Here is an 18,859-nt window from a genome sequence, read left to right on the forward strand (position 1 = left end):
GAATTCATGGAATACGCATGATATCCATAGACTGGTGCATTTGTTATTATGGTATTACAGCATGTTCATTAACCTCCAGCAGGCTAACTTGTTGCCATTGATGACATGGGAAGTAGTTAAGAAGCCCTTGGCAGCACCTAATTTGTTCTTTCCTCAGCAGGTGCTCAAGGAAATTGGATCCCATGCACAGAGGGGGTGACAGCAACTCCTCTGTTTAACTCAAAACTTCTGACTTATTACTGCTGTCCTAAAAATGGGATACTATACCTAGGTGTGGGGTGGAGGCTGTAAGAAAAAATAATGTGCATCTAAAAGTGAACAAAAAATACCCGCAAAACATTTTGCTTCAAAAAAGTTAAGAGGGTGTTGTTTACTGAATTGGGTTTCTCAATGCTAATGGCTTGGGGTTCTCATCCATTCCTCGGCTAACTGAGCTTGTGGCCATCGTGCAGAGATTTCACATATGTTCTGCTGCCATCCACTCTAGCCGCAAGGATACGGACCGCATGCTCATGCCTGGTGGCAAGTGTTGCAGTAGGAGTTTTCCTCTAGGAAGAAGTAGGCACAAAAGGCCCCATTTTTCTAAATTGCACGTCAAAAGATGTCTGTTTAGTTAGCATATTCCCATGCAGTAAATGAGCATGCACATCAGACCAAAGCACTGTACTCCTGCTCTGGGAAGTCAGAGTTTTTGCAAGTGTACAAAAGCTTAGCATTTGTGTTTTATTTTTTTCCTAGCTTGGATGTCTAAGTTGTCAACACGCGTTTTAATTTCTACAAATGATTTGTTGGATTTGTCATGTTGCACAAGTACATGCACCACTGTCAAGCCCATTTTCCCGATTTGAATAAATGGTTCGTGTAATTGCCTCTTCACGCTATCTCCTGACTTCTGCAGCTAAGCCTCCCTGGTATGACTTTGAGATGGAGAAAATACACAACAGATTGTGCTAGGAAACAATTCTTTGTGATAGTGCAGTTTTTCCAGGATTTCTGATGGGAGACCATTACGAAATGTATTTTTTCCTTTTGTCCTTCACTTCCCCAAGTAACTATAGGTGTTTTGCCTACTGTATTTTGAGTTTAACTAAAGGTGGAATTTTTTGAGAAAGTTCATCTTTTTCAGAGTTACCTTTCAATGTCTTTTATTTCACTCTGCAGGATTTTTTACTGCAATGGGTTTAATGACATGAGCAATCTGGTTATGGCTCAAGTACTCAATCAGATTTTCAAGTACTATCATTGGAAATTTTTTAAGTTGAAATTAAAATTTTTTCTAAAGCTGGCTGTTAGTTAGAGATTGTATTTATGGTCCCAGAAAAGCCCAGCCCAACTTGGTGGCTTGTTGGGGATGTATGAGCAGAGAAGGCCTCAGTGGAGAAAAGTTGAAGCACGTAACATGCTATATTCATGATCACACTTGCCTTATGCTACAGTGCAGTTTTCTCTAATCTCTTTTTGGTTGTTAAACAGAAAAAGACCTATCAATGCATCAAGTGCCAGATGACCTTTGAGAATGAGAGAGAGATACAAATCCATGTCGCTAACCATATGATTGGTAAGACATTCTTTAAACTAGGCCACTCATCGGCTGCTTGTTTTTTGCTACTCTTTGAAATTCACTATTCTAATAACTTGTTAATATTCATGCTGTAATTTATTTTTTTTATCTTTCAAGGAAAATGATTTTGATGTAATGATTCTTCACTTCAAAGCTTTTTAAATATGTGGTTATAAAAGTGTTACTGCTGAGCTTTTTTCCTTATCCTTTTGAGTCCTCATGTTGCATTTTCATTTATATTAAAATCAAACTTTTGACAGTATCTTCCATTTGATAGCATAAATTTCTCTCTATCCATGTAAAAAGTACTTGCCAGTTGTCAACCACTTAGGAGCAATTATGTTTCAATTTTGTATGTCATGACATTGAATAGATTTAACTGCTCGCATTTTCCCAGCTAAGTGTGGTGAATTCCTCGGGAACATTGTCAAAACAAAACACTTACAGAGTTATTTCAGTGGGTTTTTTTCTTCTTTTTCCAACAATTCTGGACTTCAAAAAGTTCAACTTTTCAGACATACAAGTGTTTTAAAAAATGGTGCTTGCTGCCTCTACTACAGTCCTGTTGCAAGAGTTTGTAGTAAAGTGTAACTGTAATCTGATGGGTTGTATTTCTGCTGCAGCTGTATGATTGGTTTTCTGATGAAGGCAAAGAAATGTTTTTCCTGTCTGTACAGATGTTATAAATATATGTGTTGGCCCAAGAGGTCATTTATTTTGATGCATAGACCACGAAGGAGTTACTTACACATGCCACTGTAGGCATATGTTGGATGAGATCCTTCAAGGACCCTACAGTGCACTCTGTGTGTCTCATATGTTCACATGCAGCATTTATCTCCCATAAGCATAATAGTTTTCCTTCAACAATTTTACATTTAGGAAACTATTCTCACATCAATGCATGTATGTAACTCCTGTTATCTTTGAAGTGAATTATGCATAAATACCAGAGAGAGAGAAATATGGACTGACACAGTCTTCGCACCCCCACCCGCAAATGAAAAATATACATGTCAGTCACAATAATTTTCATCCGATAGCCAGGCAGGATTTTGAAGTCAATGTCAAGCAGGTTAAGATGAAGATATCTAAAAATGTTTGCTTTTGTAGCAGGTGTTAATGTAATCTCTTGTTTGCAAGCTTGAAGAGTGAGATCCTTGTTAATTGGACCATAGTGATTTCATGTAGCTCTCCCCTACTTTTTTTTTTAAGAAGCCTGAAAGAAAGAAGTCCTTAGGCAAGCTTAGCACTTGTTTCAACTTAATTTGTAATCCAGTGGCTAATAAATGATTTTTAAATACAAAGGTCATGAAGTGCTGAGCTATGGTTCTGCTTGATTCGAGAGGGGAATTCTTTTTCCTTTTGGAAAGATGTAATTTCTTCATTTTCCAGTAACTGATGTGTGAAGTTTATTTATGTATATCTCCAAATTAGTGCTGTCTGGAATAATACACGATGATATATATGACATTACAAGGTTCACTATTAGTGCTACTGGAAAACAACAGTGGTAGAAGGCATAGGATGCTGAGAAAAGTGTGGTGCTGCTGTTTGTAAAAACTGTACCTATTGCTTCCTTGAAGCTGTACATAAGTTATTATACATAACTGGAAGAACTCTATAGAAATACAAAGGTGCATATGGACTCAGTTCTGTACACCTAGAACATTCTAAATACCAGGACATGGTAAGAAAATGCATGATTATTCCTTTGTGGTGTCATGTCTTTGTGTCGCTTTGCTGAGATATGGACTGAGAACGTTCATTAAGTTCGAGTCATCACGTTTTTTATGATGCCGTTTAAGAAAGAGTGTAGTATAGAAACCTTTAATATGGAGCCAAGCTTCCTCCTACCCTGGGCATCTCAATTCACAAGGTGCTTGGGTCCCCTCTCCTTCAGGACACGTGACTGCTTCCGAAAAGGTGTTGCCAGTGAGTCTGCTGTTGGTGTTTGTTCTTTACTGGGGACAAGAGAGACTAGATGTCACCGTTTCTCCAGCAATAAATAACTGCAGATTTTTGGTGTTAATTTGTATAGTGCTGAGTCAGTAATAGTAAGGAGAGTGATGGATTGCTTCCTGGGCTTGGTCCTGTGCCCTTTGTTCAAAGCCTGAGAGCCTTGATCCCTTAGTCAGGCCATAGGAGAGACGAGCACGTGCCCCCTTACCACTCAGGCTGGTTTATCGCTTGTAAAATAAGGGGTGCGAGAGTTTCCCTTCTCTGTGTTAGACCAAGTCTAGCCAGATGGGCAGCGAGAGAAAGAAGCTAATATAGCTGTTTCTGCCGCCCACGTCTGTGTCACAGGGGTTATTAATGTCATCGTTGTCAATTTAAGATCTACAGAGGAGGATTTGCTTGTGCTGGAGGGGCACTGAGATCCCAGAGTGAACATACGGGTGTTTGGGGGGCGGGGGGGAGCTTGCCCTCAGACTGTGTCTCCTCAGGAGCTTAGGGTTGGACTCATCTCAATGAACTTGTATCTGTCTAAAATTAAGGTGTCTGGTTTAATATAGTCATTGAGATGCTGTCTGGGGAAAATGAATGATTGATACCAATCTAAGATAAGAGTTTGAGTAGGATAAGCATTTCCAGGGAGAGATTTTTATCTCTCTTTTGAATTTGAAGTGAGCCAAGACAGTGAAGTTAGCCTTGACACATAATTTTTAGGTAAAAAAACCCTTGGCTTTGATAATCCAAGACGTCTCAACAGCATTTTCTTCTCATACTTTGAGAAACACAAAATCAATACTTGAGATATCCTAAGCACTTGCTTACAGTTTTATTCTGCTCAAGTGACTGTCAACAAAGGAATGCCTGCTCTGTAGCAGCGACACCTCTTAAGTATCAGTGTCCGTAATATGATTAAAGAATTCAATTATTTCTTACATCGTAGTCTTAAAAAGTGCATCCAGTTAAGTTGGCTGTGCCTCCCTCTTCAACCTCTCGGCTCCTGAGTCTGGAGTCGGAGGCCCTGCTCATAATTCATGGAGGTAGGGGGTTTATTTTTTTCAAAGCAGTATGCGGGGAATTTCCAGAGCTACTCCCACAGACCGCTTTGAAAAATTACCCTTCTGCACTCTAGCCCTTCATATCCTGTGCACAAACACAGAGGCACACTGGGTCCTGCACAGGGTCCCTGGGGAAGGAGCAGGCTGGATACATCCCCAGAGGAGGTAAATGATAGTTGTTTTGTTTCATTTTACACTAAGGCCTGTAGGAGGGCTGTAAGCAGCAGAACAGACCTCCTCAGCTGTGGTTAGCCAGGAAGGGATCTGTTTAGAAATGTTTTCAGCCTGGGGAGAGTTCGGGGTGGAATTTTTAGAGAGCAGAGGTCTTTGAAACATTGCACTGATTTGGGCTCCTTTGAAGCATTTCCATGCCCGCAGAAAGGGGATCCCCCTTTGAAACATTTACAGGCATTGGGGAGTCCATCTAGGACTATATCAAAAACTTTCAGTAGTTCTTGCTGCCTCTGTACTTGCTTACCTCCTGTTGCGCTCACCTGGCAATGTTTAAAGCTTCTCCACCTTATCTCCCCACCTACCACTGCCTCTGATGTGCAGTCTCTATTAGAGGCAGGGGAAGATGGGTGTACGCAGCCGTGGGCTCTATGGGGGGCACTGAGCAGCCATGGCAGCAGCCAGAAGCATGGAAATCTGTCAGCACAGCTTCTCCCTGGTGGCTGGGGGGGCTGGGGAATCTCCATCACGGGGCCACCACCGGGTCCCCACGGCACGCGAGCGGTGGCTGTCCAGGGGAAAGGGCCCCGGCACTCCCCCATCCTGCACTGCCAAGGGAGCCCCCGCTTGGACCCCTCCTCAGGGAACGTCAGGATTTGGCTCAGGGTTTTCCTATTAGGTTTTCACAGCTGTGCTGTTCCCACAGCCAGGCTGGGTGCCCTAATGAATATTTTTCAGGGTGCACAAAATTCCACAGACTTGTTGCTCTCCAAGTGGGTCAGGTCGCCCAGTATCAAGGGAAAATGCATTCAAATCCATGCTGCGGCTCTCGGCTGTTTGGGTAAGAGAAGTGAACATAGCATTTCTTCTCTCTGTCTCGGTTAGATGGGGGATGTTTTCTATTTAATGTTCAAAAAAGATAAACAACTGTCCCCACCCTTCTTTCTCCCTTTCTCTAAGAAAGTCTCCTGGCAAATGTGCATAGGAAACTCAACTGGGGCACAGTTAGTGCTGGAACAGGGAAAATAATGATTCCTGGTCATGCTCTAACACTGGGATTGCTGCAGGACGTTCCTGCCTCCGGCTCCAGAGGAGTGTAAGTGTTTGTGGGCTCGCAAGAGGCTCTCCGGCTCCTCGGAGCTCAGCAGAGCCCTTCGCCGGTGCCCTCCTGTCCTTACATGTGCAATTACCAGAGCTCCCAGTCAAAATTCATGTATGAAGGCTGGTGAGCAGCGAGGGAGGGAGGGGGGTGTGAAGCATGAGGCCCTGTTTGTGCTTTGAGAGCCACTGGGGACAAAAGGGAGTGCTGGAGGGAAAACTTTCAGAAGTCCCATTGAAATTGTTCAGTGGTCTGGTTCTTGGACTGCTGTCTGGATAAATACCTCCCTGTTTGATGTGATGGGGACGACCAAGTTAAACACTGTGTTCGGAGGAACGGGGAGAGTTTTCTGAGTACTGCCCTAAGCCGTGGCATATCATATATTGTATGTAGCGTAGGACTCCAAATATCTGAATTACCTTTCCTGCTCTTGGAGATCATGTTTCAAGTTCTGGAAACACTCTGCCAGAGTTAAACACAAAGAGGAGGGGCAACATCCATCCACAGTTACGTTTCTTTCAGATGCATACAAGTAATCTAAATGAAAACTGACCAAATATAGGTTTGTTATTTTGTTAACCTTTAAAAATAACATAATATTTAAAAATAACAAAATAAGTTTGTTGCTCATAAGAGGTCAAACTGCAATAATAACTACAGAAATAATTTTCTAAAAAGCAGCAATTTAGAAAGAAATTTTATATTCGAAAGAATTAGAAGTTGATACCAAGCTCCATCACTGAGGTGAAACCAGCCCAATGATGAAGGGGTTGAGATAGTACTCAAAATCAGATATAACCCAATATATTCCCAGTTATGTTTTCCTCTTCTGTTTAAGAATGGAAGCAAACAGTTTTATCTTTTGATTTGGGAACTCATAGTTTTCATGAATGCAGATCTTAACAAAATCGCTAATTTATATACTCTATAAATAAAAATTTGGACTCATTTTGGATGGTCTTGGACTCCTGCCTGTCATAGTAGATTCTAAGTGCACGTATATGTGAAAAGGATGTAGGTAAGGATCATTTTTGCAGAACTGATTTTTGTACATGTGGAAGTACTAGCCCTGGGCATCTCTGATGAGGATGTGGAGCATTTCTGATACTCAGGCCTGATCTTGTGAAGTGCTTTTTTCCTCGTTCTCATTGATTTGGGAGTTGAGGACAGCCAATGCTTCTCAGAATCTCTCTTATAATAAAACATCTTTTATTTTATATGAAATAAGTGTAGTCAATATTGGAAGAAGGGGAGCTTTAATTCTTGTAAAATTCCCATTTTCCTCTGTATTTTGTTTAACCCAGTACTTGAATTCTAATTGATTTAAAGTTTAAGGGTGCTATTTGGTAAATGCATTCCCTTCCATTAAGATACCGTCATGACGTTGTGTCCTGAGACAAAACTGTTTAATTCTTGAGGGAAACTCTTCAGACCTAAGCGCTAGTGTTAGTTAAAGCATATACGTGGTAGCAATGATGATGACATTGTAAAGCACTATCTTGGTAATAGCTTTCAGGCATTAAGGCAAATAAAAATGTGCCAGATTGTTTTCGAAGCATTAGATGCAAATTATCAACAGGAACATATTTCTGGACTCAACAGCTGAATGTGTGAATTAATTATGGACACATTAGGAACTCAAAAATATTTTTTTAACTTTGATGTTTGTAAAGCATATTCCAAGTAATTGCTCTTTTAATGCAGAAATGAAGGTACAACCTTCATATATTTACCTAGTGCTTGCTTCAATATCCAATTCTATGTGGACTTGCCTTAATTAACAATATGTACTAGACTTTCATTTTGCAGTGGCTGGCTATTGTGAAAGACTAATTTTAGGAAAAAAAGCTAAGTGTACTTATCTTAACAGATGAACAACGTACATGATATTTCCACACGCACATGAGAGCCTTAATCGTGCCACGTGCAAGTGCCGCGGACTGGCTGGAGTCCTGCCGGTGCCGCTGCAGGAGACTTTGCCCAAGTGGAGCTTGCTGCTGCCTCGGGCTCTTGGGCGGAGGGATCTGCTTACACCAGTAGGTCCTCATGTTATTTTGTCCAACTCTAAGCCCTGGGTTTCTATTTTTTGTGTTAATTATTTTTAGCATGAAGCGCTTGTGCAAGTAGTTAAACAACATTGTAATGTGTATAGTGTATAAAAGGCTAGAAATACCTTGTTTTAAAAGCCACACTTTTTAACAGTGTAGTCACACTGAAAGCCAAATTGCCATTGCGAACAGGCAGAAGCAGCTCCCTTTACTTTAGTATAAACAATATTGGCCCTTAATATAATCTATTACTTAATGGATTTCTTACTTTGAAACTGGTTTCATAACATTATATTTTTACTGTTCCTTCCTTTCTAAGACTGGAAAATTCATTACCCAAAATCTTAATAATTTTATCCAGTCGTACTGTGCAGATGTGGCCTCCTGCAATTGTTATCTATGCATATTTGTTCATACAAATTACTCCTTTTCATGAGAATGTGTTTTGTTTTGCTTGTTTATCTACTAGGAAAGAAATAGCATTTCCCTTAATGTATTCATTCACATATTCCTTTTGCATTTTTCATTTCATTTACAGCTTGGTAATAGTAGTTCAGTTTTCACTGACATTTTTATAGCTGCTATGACAACATTCCTGTTTTGCATGATACATGCATAATCGACTATGATCACAGTTTTACATTGCTTTCATTCTTTCTTAACTGTGTTAAGATTCCTTACAGCCTCCAAACTCAATTTTCATATGCAGTTGTGATTACACCTGTTTAAACATTTTCCTGGTAGTTTCATATTTATTCATAAAGGGAGCAGTTGATAAAACACCTTTTCTGCAATCAGTCTGAGTTTTAAGTGTGATGTTTCTTCAAAGTTATCATTAGCAAGCACCTCAATCTATTCCCAGCCTTTCAATATCAGTTAGGCAATGTTGCAAAAAATGAAATTTTTCGGGAAACTTTGCCCTGTGTAGCAGTGATTTCTCTGAATGTGTAACTTGTTCTTAATTTTTATTAATGTTATTAACCTTGAAAACTGTTGTACATTTGTATTTAAGAGTCTGCAGAGATGCTTTCTGCCTATTTCTCAGATATTTTATGTGCGTGCGGCCATATATATCTCTAAGTTCACAAACAAATTTCTTAGCCCCTCTTTGCTAATCCTGAATCTGGAAAAGAAAGCAAATCTCACCATACGGGGTTTGGATTCTCCCTGCAGATGGCAAAATGACTCTACTCCTTCCCAGTGGAGAGGTCAGCACCCCTCTGTGTCCTAGTTTTGAGGAAAAAACACCAGAATATTTCTTGGAGGTGAAGGAGGGAGCAAACCCCCCATCATTTCTGGGTGTAGTCTTCAGACTTCATACAAATAATGTGGTCAGGAAGTTGTTGTTCTCCTCATGTGAATTGTGGGACTAATGTCTGTATCAGTTCTGTCCTAAAATCTAAGTGTTGATGATTTCTTTATGGGAGCTTATTAACAGATAATGGTTTTATCTGGAGAAAGTAGAAGTTACCCCATTTCTTCTTTATTTGTCAAACGAATTTATTGGTTTGGAAACATCAGGTACAGTACTACCTTTCTTGAGAGACAGAAAGCTTTGTGCCATTTTGTGAAAGATAGCTGAAATATGAGAAGTGAATAAGGAACAAAGGAACAAATGTTTAGTGAAGCTGGAAAAGCCCATACTGGGTTAGTTGGGAATTAGCTTAGGTAGAGTTATAAAATACTCTTTTTACCTCTTTGGGGAAACCTAGACAAGGTTCCAGACTGTTTCCAGTCATAGGAAAATGGGAAAAGAAAGTATATAATATTAGTAAACTATAGTTAAATTCCTTTTCTACTAATACAATTTTGGATTTCACTCTTTCTGAATATCTGGTTCAATGTTCAGCACTTCTGAGCATTGGACCTAAAATGTTTATTTTTCTTCTTTTTAGTATGGATCAACCCTCTGGTTTTGAATCAGTCAGGATACTGGCATACATATGCTGAACCCTAACTCTAGTTATCAGAGAAAAATTGTTTGTCTATATGTTAAAGGTCCAGATTTGTTCCTCCTGTTGCTTGGTTGACTTCAAAGAGAGACAGTTGGCCCATTGCCTTTCATTATAGTTCAAACTAAATGGCTTCCTTAACCTTGGGGAAGATTTAATCGGGTCTCCTAGAACAAGAGGTTACCAACTGACATGGCCCTTGAAAAAAAAATTATTTCTGTTTTGTCATAGCTGGCAAGCAAGTCAAATCAAACGCAGCCCTCCCTGTATGCTCTGCCTGTTTGGGGTACTGGCACCTTTTTTTTTTCCCATTTGTGGAGGAAAACTTTTCTACCCTAAGGTTCTTTACAAGTGATCCCCATGAAGGAAGCACAGGTAAATTATTTAAATGCTTCTACCTTTTTTCAGTGTTTCAAGGCTCCCGGCCCAGATAAAGCCTTTGCACGAATGGTCGCTATCGTTTGCACCAGATGTGCTTGCTTGCTTATACAGCAAGCTTTTGTCGCAAACTCCTTTTTGTTCAAATTACTAGTAACTTTTGACAGCTTTGGGCCTTTGTAAAAATCAGAACGTTTTTAATTGAATATTTTGACTTGGCAGATTAATTGTGTGCCTTTTAAAAAATTAAATTTCTTTAATTAAAAAATAAAAAAACATTTTTGCGACAGCCAATAACCACTGTGTGATTGCACAGTAAGCTTGAGGAAGAAGACTTCAGGTCATCCCTGTCAGACTTCCCTGCAAAACTGTCAAACTTAAAAGAACTGGAAAATTGTGATTTTATAAATGAAAAAACTTTTTTGTCCTGCCACAACTGAAAAAGCCCAAAGAAACCATGTCTATGAATACCATGGTCTTCAGAGGACAGAGCTCCATAGCAGGCCAAAGCACCTCACTGGTCATGGTGTTTTCCATAGTCGTCTTTTTCACCAATATGCTCTCTCCTTCTTCTCTGCTTTGTGTTTTGTGTTTTGTCCTGCTGGCACAAACCCAGGGACAGACGGGGTGAATGAGGTGCTGACCCCATGGGGAGGAGTTCAGCCTTTTTACCTCCCGCTTCCTATAGGAATAGACAAAAAACAGTTTGGTCTGGTGTTTCCTTCTTCTGCACCTCCTGAATTGGTGGAGAAGACTACAAAAAATGGCATTGCAGGTAGGAAGTACCCAGCACACTTCTGACGTATATAAATCACTACTTCAGTCAACCATAGCCTACTTGAGATTTAATCCTGCCTTCAGATGCACATCATCCATCATCCGGTGGACAGTCAAGGGCCTTAAAAAATGACCAAATCTTTTGAACATCGTGCATGTAACTGTGAAGTGTTTAGATGTTATGATGACTAACTCTTATTCAGTATTCACAGGCAAGTTTTTTAGCGTGGTTCAGGCTAGGCAGATCCATTGGGTTTAGGTTTTGTTCCAGGTAGAGTTTGGGTGTTTTAAAGGATCAGCATCAACTAGCACCACTGGTATGTCCTCTGCTGTTATGTTTTGCATGCATCAGCTATTGCGTATTATTGGGGTATGGACAAATATTTCTTAAACCCCATGACTGTGAGTTATATCCAGGAATAAATATTGGCAACAAAAGTTAAATGATGAAACCTCATGCAATGAACAGTAACTGATTCAAGCTGTGTCAGATATAGATAGCTAAAGTTGAAGGGAAGAAAGTATTCCAGTGACATTTTCTCCTTTTTTAGCTTTCTAGTTAAGAATTTCCCTTTTTTTTCTCTTCTTCTTTAAAAAAAGGAAAAGGAAAAAAAAGGATAGAGCAAATTTTGACCTTTTGATTCAGTATTTCTTCTTAAAATCTAGGATTTGAGGGGAAAATAAGGAAAGTAAAACAACCCTCCCTACCCCTTTAAAATAAAAAAAACCCTGTGAATAGCTGTGCCTCCACTTACAGCAGAACATCAATGGAGAGAATTTCCTTTGGAGGCTAATTCTAATGCACCAGAAACTGAAATCAACAATGTCTGTGTGAAACCTGATTGATGAACTTTCAAGGGATGGGGAATTTAAATTATGAGATGTTATTTGTTTGGTGAGTTTACTTTACATTGCATTTGAAAATCTGGAGGGAGAATGTTAGATTTTTAAATCTAAGCCTTTTGAAGTTATATATCCTTTGACTTAGTTCAACAAAGAAAAATTTAAAAAATACAATGAAAAAGCAATCTATAACTTTTTTTTTTTTTGTAATTACAATAATTCAAAAATAATGGTCTGAAATTTAGGTCTGTAGTCCTTTTAAAATTTTCTTTTGTCTCTTCAGAAAAAGGAAGCATATTGTACTACCCCATAGTTATACAGAAATCCAATACTACTAAAGAACTTAAGGTATCGGAGAAGTTAAATATGTTATTAGAGCATTATTGAAAGGAAAGCTAGGTTCTTTTCATGTTTTCACTGAAACTGGTAAGGATTTTTCTTTGTAAGTGTGTTAACAGTGTTAACATCCACTGTCAGGGCATCTAATGGCCAGGTACCCATCATACTCTTTGATTGTGGGAGATTTCCATGCGTAAGTGTTCAACTTTGGGTGCCAAAGAGTCCATGTAGAGTTGATGTGGGGAAAGTTCACTATGTGTTTTCTGAACAGCCTGTTTTGAAACAGAAACGTGCAGTTTCTTGTAAATGCTTCACTGCCAAGCAGCTCAAGATGGTGAAGGTTCTGGAGTTCAGCACAGACATTTCTTGTAAATATTAACTACCAAGTGGTTTGTGTTTTGTGCTCTAGTAGTCCCTGCAATCTAAATGTTGGTCTACAATTTTAAAGAAAATAGACATTTGACATGCAAGCTAGGAGGCCAGATTTCAAGTAACACGAAGGTGTGGGTCTGTTACCTCTACAACTATGACTTAATACTCTTTTATTATTAACACCTGAAAATATTGAGGTTTGTTTTTCCTTTCAGTGGAAATACTATTAGACCATAAATGTACAAGGTGTAATTATATCTATCTTGCATCTTTATTCTTGTTTGAACATGACTTACTAGGAAAAGAACTCGAGGCCCAAAATACTTATATTAAATGGCCTAGTCAAAGAGTTTTCCCATTTTCCTAAGGCTTAAACCACAGAAGTGGCTGCCATTTGCAGGCTAGCAATACAGTAAAAGCACATCATTGTACACAACGTTTTATTTGGACAGCTGTATAAAAATGGCAACACACTGTGAAATCCATTAACAGCAAAACATGTTAAATTCAGCAAAATGCATCTCATGTGGAACACTGAATAAGAAATTATAGTCTGAGTTTTACTAGTTGGTTATCAGAGTCTGTCTTGAATGAAGAAAATTGAATTTTTTCCATGCATCTGCCTATAATAACAGCGAACACCATACAGTGGGTTTTGAAACTAGTGCGCACCTGTAAATTCTTACCCCACAGACTTTGCACAAGGTTTTTGCAAATCTAATCTTAATATCCATGAGGAGCCTAAGGGGGCAGTTTTCACTCATGCAAGTAGCTCTTACTGGCATGTCAGGTCCCACTTGCACTCACTAGCATTACTCGATTCAGAAACATTTGCAGGGGTAAGTTTTAGGGGATGTAGGAGTGAGAGCTTAAACTGGGAACAGATGGATCCTTCCCCCCTTGTCTCCCTGTCAGTGCCAGCGAGGACTGTAGGCTTGACAACCAAGAGTAGGTCCTTTGACTCGGGTGGGATTTCCATGGGTGGATTTTGCTGTGCATATAGTAAGACTTTTCAGGGTTAATCAAATAGCATTTAAAAATTCAAAAAACCTCTTGCAAAGTGTTTTGCATTTCCATTGTTTGTACTGTTTAACTATGAGATGTTGCTCATCAAGATAGGATGCCATTAAGTATTCTGGTAGAGAATGAAAAAATTAGTTTACTCTTGCCTGGTAGAAAATGAAACAGCCATGTTAACTTTAGCTCTAATCATGAGATTAAAAGTCTAATGGGGGATAATATCATTTTCAGTCTTCAAAGCCCACATCAATGACCTTTGGAGAGTTTTAACTTTAACAGCCTAATGATTTCTCTTCTAGAAGTTGCAAAAACCAGTCTTTTCCTTGACAAGGAAATGAAAAGTGGATGGATAAAGGCGAGCACAAGTAACTGTACGCTGGGGCAGGCTAAACAACTTCTAGTCATATTCCGTACAACTCACGAGAGGTTGTTTTCAGGCATTGTTGTCCAAGCCCCTGGCTGCTCTGAAGGGAGAAAATAAATCCAAGGAAGAGCCACGGGGCTGGGGGACAGCGCGGGGGCAGCCCTGCTCCTCCGCCCAGCCGGCCCGTGGCGGCGGCGGCTCTTGGCAGCGGGGCCGCGTGTGCACGCCGCTCGCCCTGAGCAGGTCTGCTGTCGTTCGGGGCTTGTTTCCTGTGTAAGAGCGCTGGAATTTCTTGTTTCAGTTCCTGTTTGTCGCGTTTGCGAGCTCAGGCTGTTGCTCTTTTGCCAAGCTGGCAGAGCGTGGGGGTGACTTCCTGCGCAGGGGATGTAAAAGCGATTCTCTGATTCTTCCTCTGCAGCCATTGGGAGATAAAAGCCAGGACATCGGGGACTGCGAAGAGGGAGCCAAATTATATTTATAATATTAAAGTGAGTGCATTTGTGGTTTTGCCATTCTCCAGGGTTTTTCATAAGTAGAAAAACATGAATTAGCATTTTCCATTTCCATATATTGACTGGAAAAATAGCCTGCTCTCAATTAAGACCTATAGCTTTTGGGATGTATGCAACAATTTTATAAAATATTTACAGCAAAATTTGCATTTTACATGGTATTACAGTTTTTCTTGTGTTTAGTAGAAGGGACTTAGGCCTAAGAGAGGAAATCCATCCAGCGTACCAAAAGGGAAATAAATCTAAAATTAGATTGTTAGTATTCACAACAAGGAACGTCCAGCACTGACTGTTACCTTCAGTAATTATCGAAGGTCACTTTCCCCACCAGCTATTTGTTACAGCCGCTGTAAGGACCGTGCTCCCTATGCAGAGCTATCGCTATCCCTTTAAAACTGCCTTTGGAAGCGATTGGAGCTTTGTGCTAGACAGATAAGTAGAACATTTTTTACCAAATGTAAATGCGCACTGTAAAGAACATAGCTATTTCCCGGATAATTTGCAGTTGTATATTTTATGTTAATTTCACCGAAAATATTGCACCCCTGCCAGGTTTAGTAGAGGCTCACTGTGATATGAATAATTTCTAGCGAATCATTTTTTTTCTTCATTTAAGATTTGGCACCTTTTTAAGATTTTAATAATAGCAACAAGGAGGAAGATTTAGAACAAGTGAAACATTAGAGCCAAAGAAATTCACATTGAGAGCTAATGTAAAATAGCAAGAATAATTACATGGAAAACAGTTTCCACAGATGTTTTTCCTTGTAATGTAATAACTATTTACTAAACTGTTTATTTTAGGCCCTTGGTTTACAATAAAATATTTATACATGCTCTGCTGTAATAAAAAAATATTGACAAAATACTATAGAGATTTTTAAAAGACAATTAGTATTTCCCTGTCTGGAAAGTGAACACAAGAGAAGCAGTGCCAGCCCTTGCCATGCTCGCTGAGAGGAGATCCGGGGTTAGCAGCAGCATCCCTTTTGGGTTTGTCAGTGTTCGACTTGGCTAACAGGGAGGCTCTGGACTTGTGGCAAACCAGAGAGTAAGTTATTGAAGACCATGAAAGCTAACAGTCCAAAGACTGTGGAAACATGCTTTCCTACTTCATTTCACTACGAAAAATTTTATTCCGTTCCTGACATATTATACAATAAAGTTATGTCTTGTCTAAGCAAAATGTGCCTGCCTTAGAAACAGGTTTAAAGTTTAAGGTGCCAGAATCTTGTTCTTAAAAACTGGTGTGGTACAGTGATTTCTCTGAAGTACGGCCTGTGGCATGTTTAAAGCAATTGCTTTATCCTGACCGAGCCACATCTGTCATACACCTAATTCATAAAGTTACTCACATGCCCGTAGAGCATGTATGCTGTGTTACACAGGGGATAGCTGCACCTATGCAGATACAGCAGTGTCTTAGGGTACTAAAATAATAAATTCAGCAATATTGAAAGGTCTACAGATTCTACTTTCCATAATCTTAAAACGTCTGTTCTTCTACTCATGACTATATAGAAGAAACTTGATTTTGGGGTGTCTATGGCCTTAACTTTTAATATCTTGAACACAGGGTAGTATCCCATAAGGAACTTTGGTTCCTCTGCCTGCCAGTTTCATAATGAAGGATTTTATGTTTTTTTCTGCAGAAGTTATTGTACAACTCTTACTTAACACCAGACTGCTGGCACACAGCACCTTTAAAAAGAGGCCTCCAGGACAAAAGAGGATAGATACCTGTAATTTCATGGATACACCCCCCACTCTCTGTTTGCATTTGAGCACCACCAACATGTTAGAGGAACCTGAAGTCTAAAGTCTGAGTGAAGACTGCATGGCTGGATCTGAACACCTAACATTTGGGAAGCAGGAAGGTTTCAATATCTAGATCTGAATCCATATTTAGCAGTTCAGGCTCTACTTTCAAGTAGACAATTCCCTTGAGTTTCCACGCTAGCAAGTTGTGAGCTTTATCATTGCAGAAGAAACAGGGTAGCTGCCTTGTGAAATGATTTGAAAAATTAATTCAAAATATACCTCTTTTCTTGCTGAAACTAATAACACTCACCTGTTTAAAAATCGGTGGCGTGATTGACTACGCAGATTTTTGTCGTGCTGGGTTATAACGTGCACAAAAAAAGAACAGGGTAGAGCAGAAAACGGCAAGCACGAGAACTAAAACTGAACAAAAGAGGGAGCTAAGAAATCTAAAATGTTCCGTTTTAAGGCAGAATAATCATGGTTACCAGATGCCTTTTGTTGTAAACAGACTTTTTTCCATGGTTGACTCTTACATAGAGGCCAATGCACGCGAGAGTTTTGTGAGCCTTGTACCGTGCCATGCGAAACCACCACGTCCCTTTCCCATGGTTTGCCCTTGTGGAACCTAGCCACAACGGCTTTTTGATAATTAAAAATTGGCTTTCCCTATGAAAGTCTGGATAATTTAATATCAAACTTACAATAAGAAAAATAGATGGTGTAATACGTGCAATATTTTCTGTAAATTAAACCAAAGTTGGGTTCTTGGCTTTTAGCCCTTTGCTACCTTCCTGCCTGTGAAATGTTGATACATTGCAGAGTGCTGCCAGGTTATGCAATTATTTCAATGCAGCTCCTTTTGAGTCATCGGTAGGGTCCAAAGCTAGCATTAAGGAAAACAAAGGAATTTGTGCTTGGAAGTCAGCATTGCTCTGCACATACGATTTTTTTTTTTTTCCCCAAGGACTATGTTACTGTGTAAGCTAATGATTTTGTTTTTAAGTTACATTCTCAGGGGCACGGACATCCAGAATAATCGAGGATGTACTTTTAATACTGATCCTGTGCAATGTTAGGTCTCTGGTGGAAAAATTGGACCGATTTCGGGGCCTGAGCCTTGGATTAACCCCTGCTTGGAAGAACCATTGATTTCCTGGTGCTGAATATATTTGTGAATTCATACATGTTACCTATGTGTAAATTAGTTCAAATTAAAGTAAATTAGCCAGTTCCCTTCCCCTGTGCCTTGTAAAAGGCCATTTAGTGTTTATCATAGTAGAAGCCATTATCTCTGCTAGTAATTTTGAAAACTAAGTACATCTGCCACGGTTCTGCCCTTCGTTGGCTGAGCCCAGCGCACCTGTGTGGCCCTGCCTGCCTCCCCCAGCTCTCGGCTTGGCAGTGGGTGGGGGCCTCCCCTTCCCGGCAAGGCTCAGCTCACAGTTCTCTGCCTCCAGCCCAAACTGGACGTCTCTTTGACTGAAGTAGGAGTCCTGCATGGGTATGTAGAACAGAAATGTGGGATGTGATATCTACTGTGTGGGTCTGAGAGGAAAGGAGGGCATGTTTGGCAATTTTGAATTGGTTTTTTTTTGGCTACGGAGAGGAGCTTTGAAATTTCCCACTTAAATTAGGCAATGTTATCAGTACTTCTGCATGGAAAAGTAGCATATAAGAGAGGTAGATAAAGGAGCAGAGCAAGAAAGCGCATGTAGAGGAAGACTGTGGAAGGAGTTCTTTTTCCTCTTTTGAAAATCCATGTGGTTTGAGTTATAACGCAAACCTTTACAAACATTCTCCAAAAACATTCACCGAGTATCCCTACCATACCACTGCATGTAATGAAACAACTGGCAGTGTGCATTATTTTAATAAAGCATTGGCTGTTAGTGTCTCTCGTACTGGATCAGGAAAGGAGTTCAGAGGAACAGATACTGCTGAAGAATCTGTCTCCAATTTTCCCTTGGAACTGCACTTCTAGGGTTTTTAAAGGTTTATGTATTTAACAGTGCAAATCTTCATTTTAGCTTTTCATTTGCTGCTCGGGATTTTTATTAATTTTGCAGTGTTCATTTAAGTTGATCCAGCCCTTTATATATTTTCCAGCTTGAAATATTAGTTCAGAGATAAGCTTTGTTATTAAATGCTTAATCTTGAACACTTGTCTTATTTGGTAAGAATTATCTCTGAGAAGTAGGCAAAGAGAAGTTGACTGCTGTGGTTTTAAAGCAGCTGTAACTGGAGTAGCCCAAGTACTAGTTTACAAAGGTTGGCATCCCTTCAGTTTGCCATCGCAGCAGCTGGACTTCATTAAGTGCTGGTGTTAATTACTGGGAGAGCGTTGGTTCAGTATGCATGCAGCAACACTTGGGGTGACACACAAAATAGGAAAAGGGTCACCTTGAAATAGAAGCTCAAAAAAAAGAAAAAAGCAGGGCTGCCACTAATTTTGTAACTGCATTTAGTTCAAACTTACGCTGCAAACAGTGAAATAAGAACTACCGTGTGGTCATAAGGAATGTCTTTATTGCGGCTGCCATTGACAAGGCTAGGAAGGAATGTAGGCACAGTGCCGGGCTAACTTGCCCCGTAATAAAGGAAGATGTTAATGTCGTATTTTCTATGTGTGTGGTGTGAAAGAGAGAGGG

At 39.8% G+C, this 18,859-nt stretch overlaps 1 protein-coding gene across 4 annotated transcripts in view; it reads left to right on the forward strand.

Annotated features, from left to right (window-relative positions):
• ZNF423 (zinc finger protein 423) overlaps window positions 1-18,859 on the forward strand; it is a 236,474-nt gene that overhangs the window by 144,189 nt on the left and 73,426 nt on the right. For all 4 annotated transcript variants that reach the window (XM_087740671.1, XM_087740672.1, XM_087740673.1 and 1 more), the window contains one exon: window positions 1,474-1,558. In XM_087740671.1, the coding sequence (XP_087596797.1) occupies window positions 1,474-1,558 (85 nt within the window). The remainder of the gene's footprint in view (window positions 1-1,473; window positions 1,559-18,859) is intronic.

The sequence above is a fragment of the Nipponia nippon genome, unplaced genomic scaffold, assembly GCF_047370975.1.
Source record: "Nipponia nippon isolate SJK-2023a ecotype South Korea unplaced genomic scaffold, ASM4737097v1 scaffold_7, whole genome shotgun sequence".
Classification (NCBI taxonomy): domain Eukaryota; kingdom Metazoa; phylum Chordata; class Aves; order Pelecaniformes; family Threskiornithidae; genus Nipponia; species Nipponia nippon.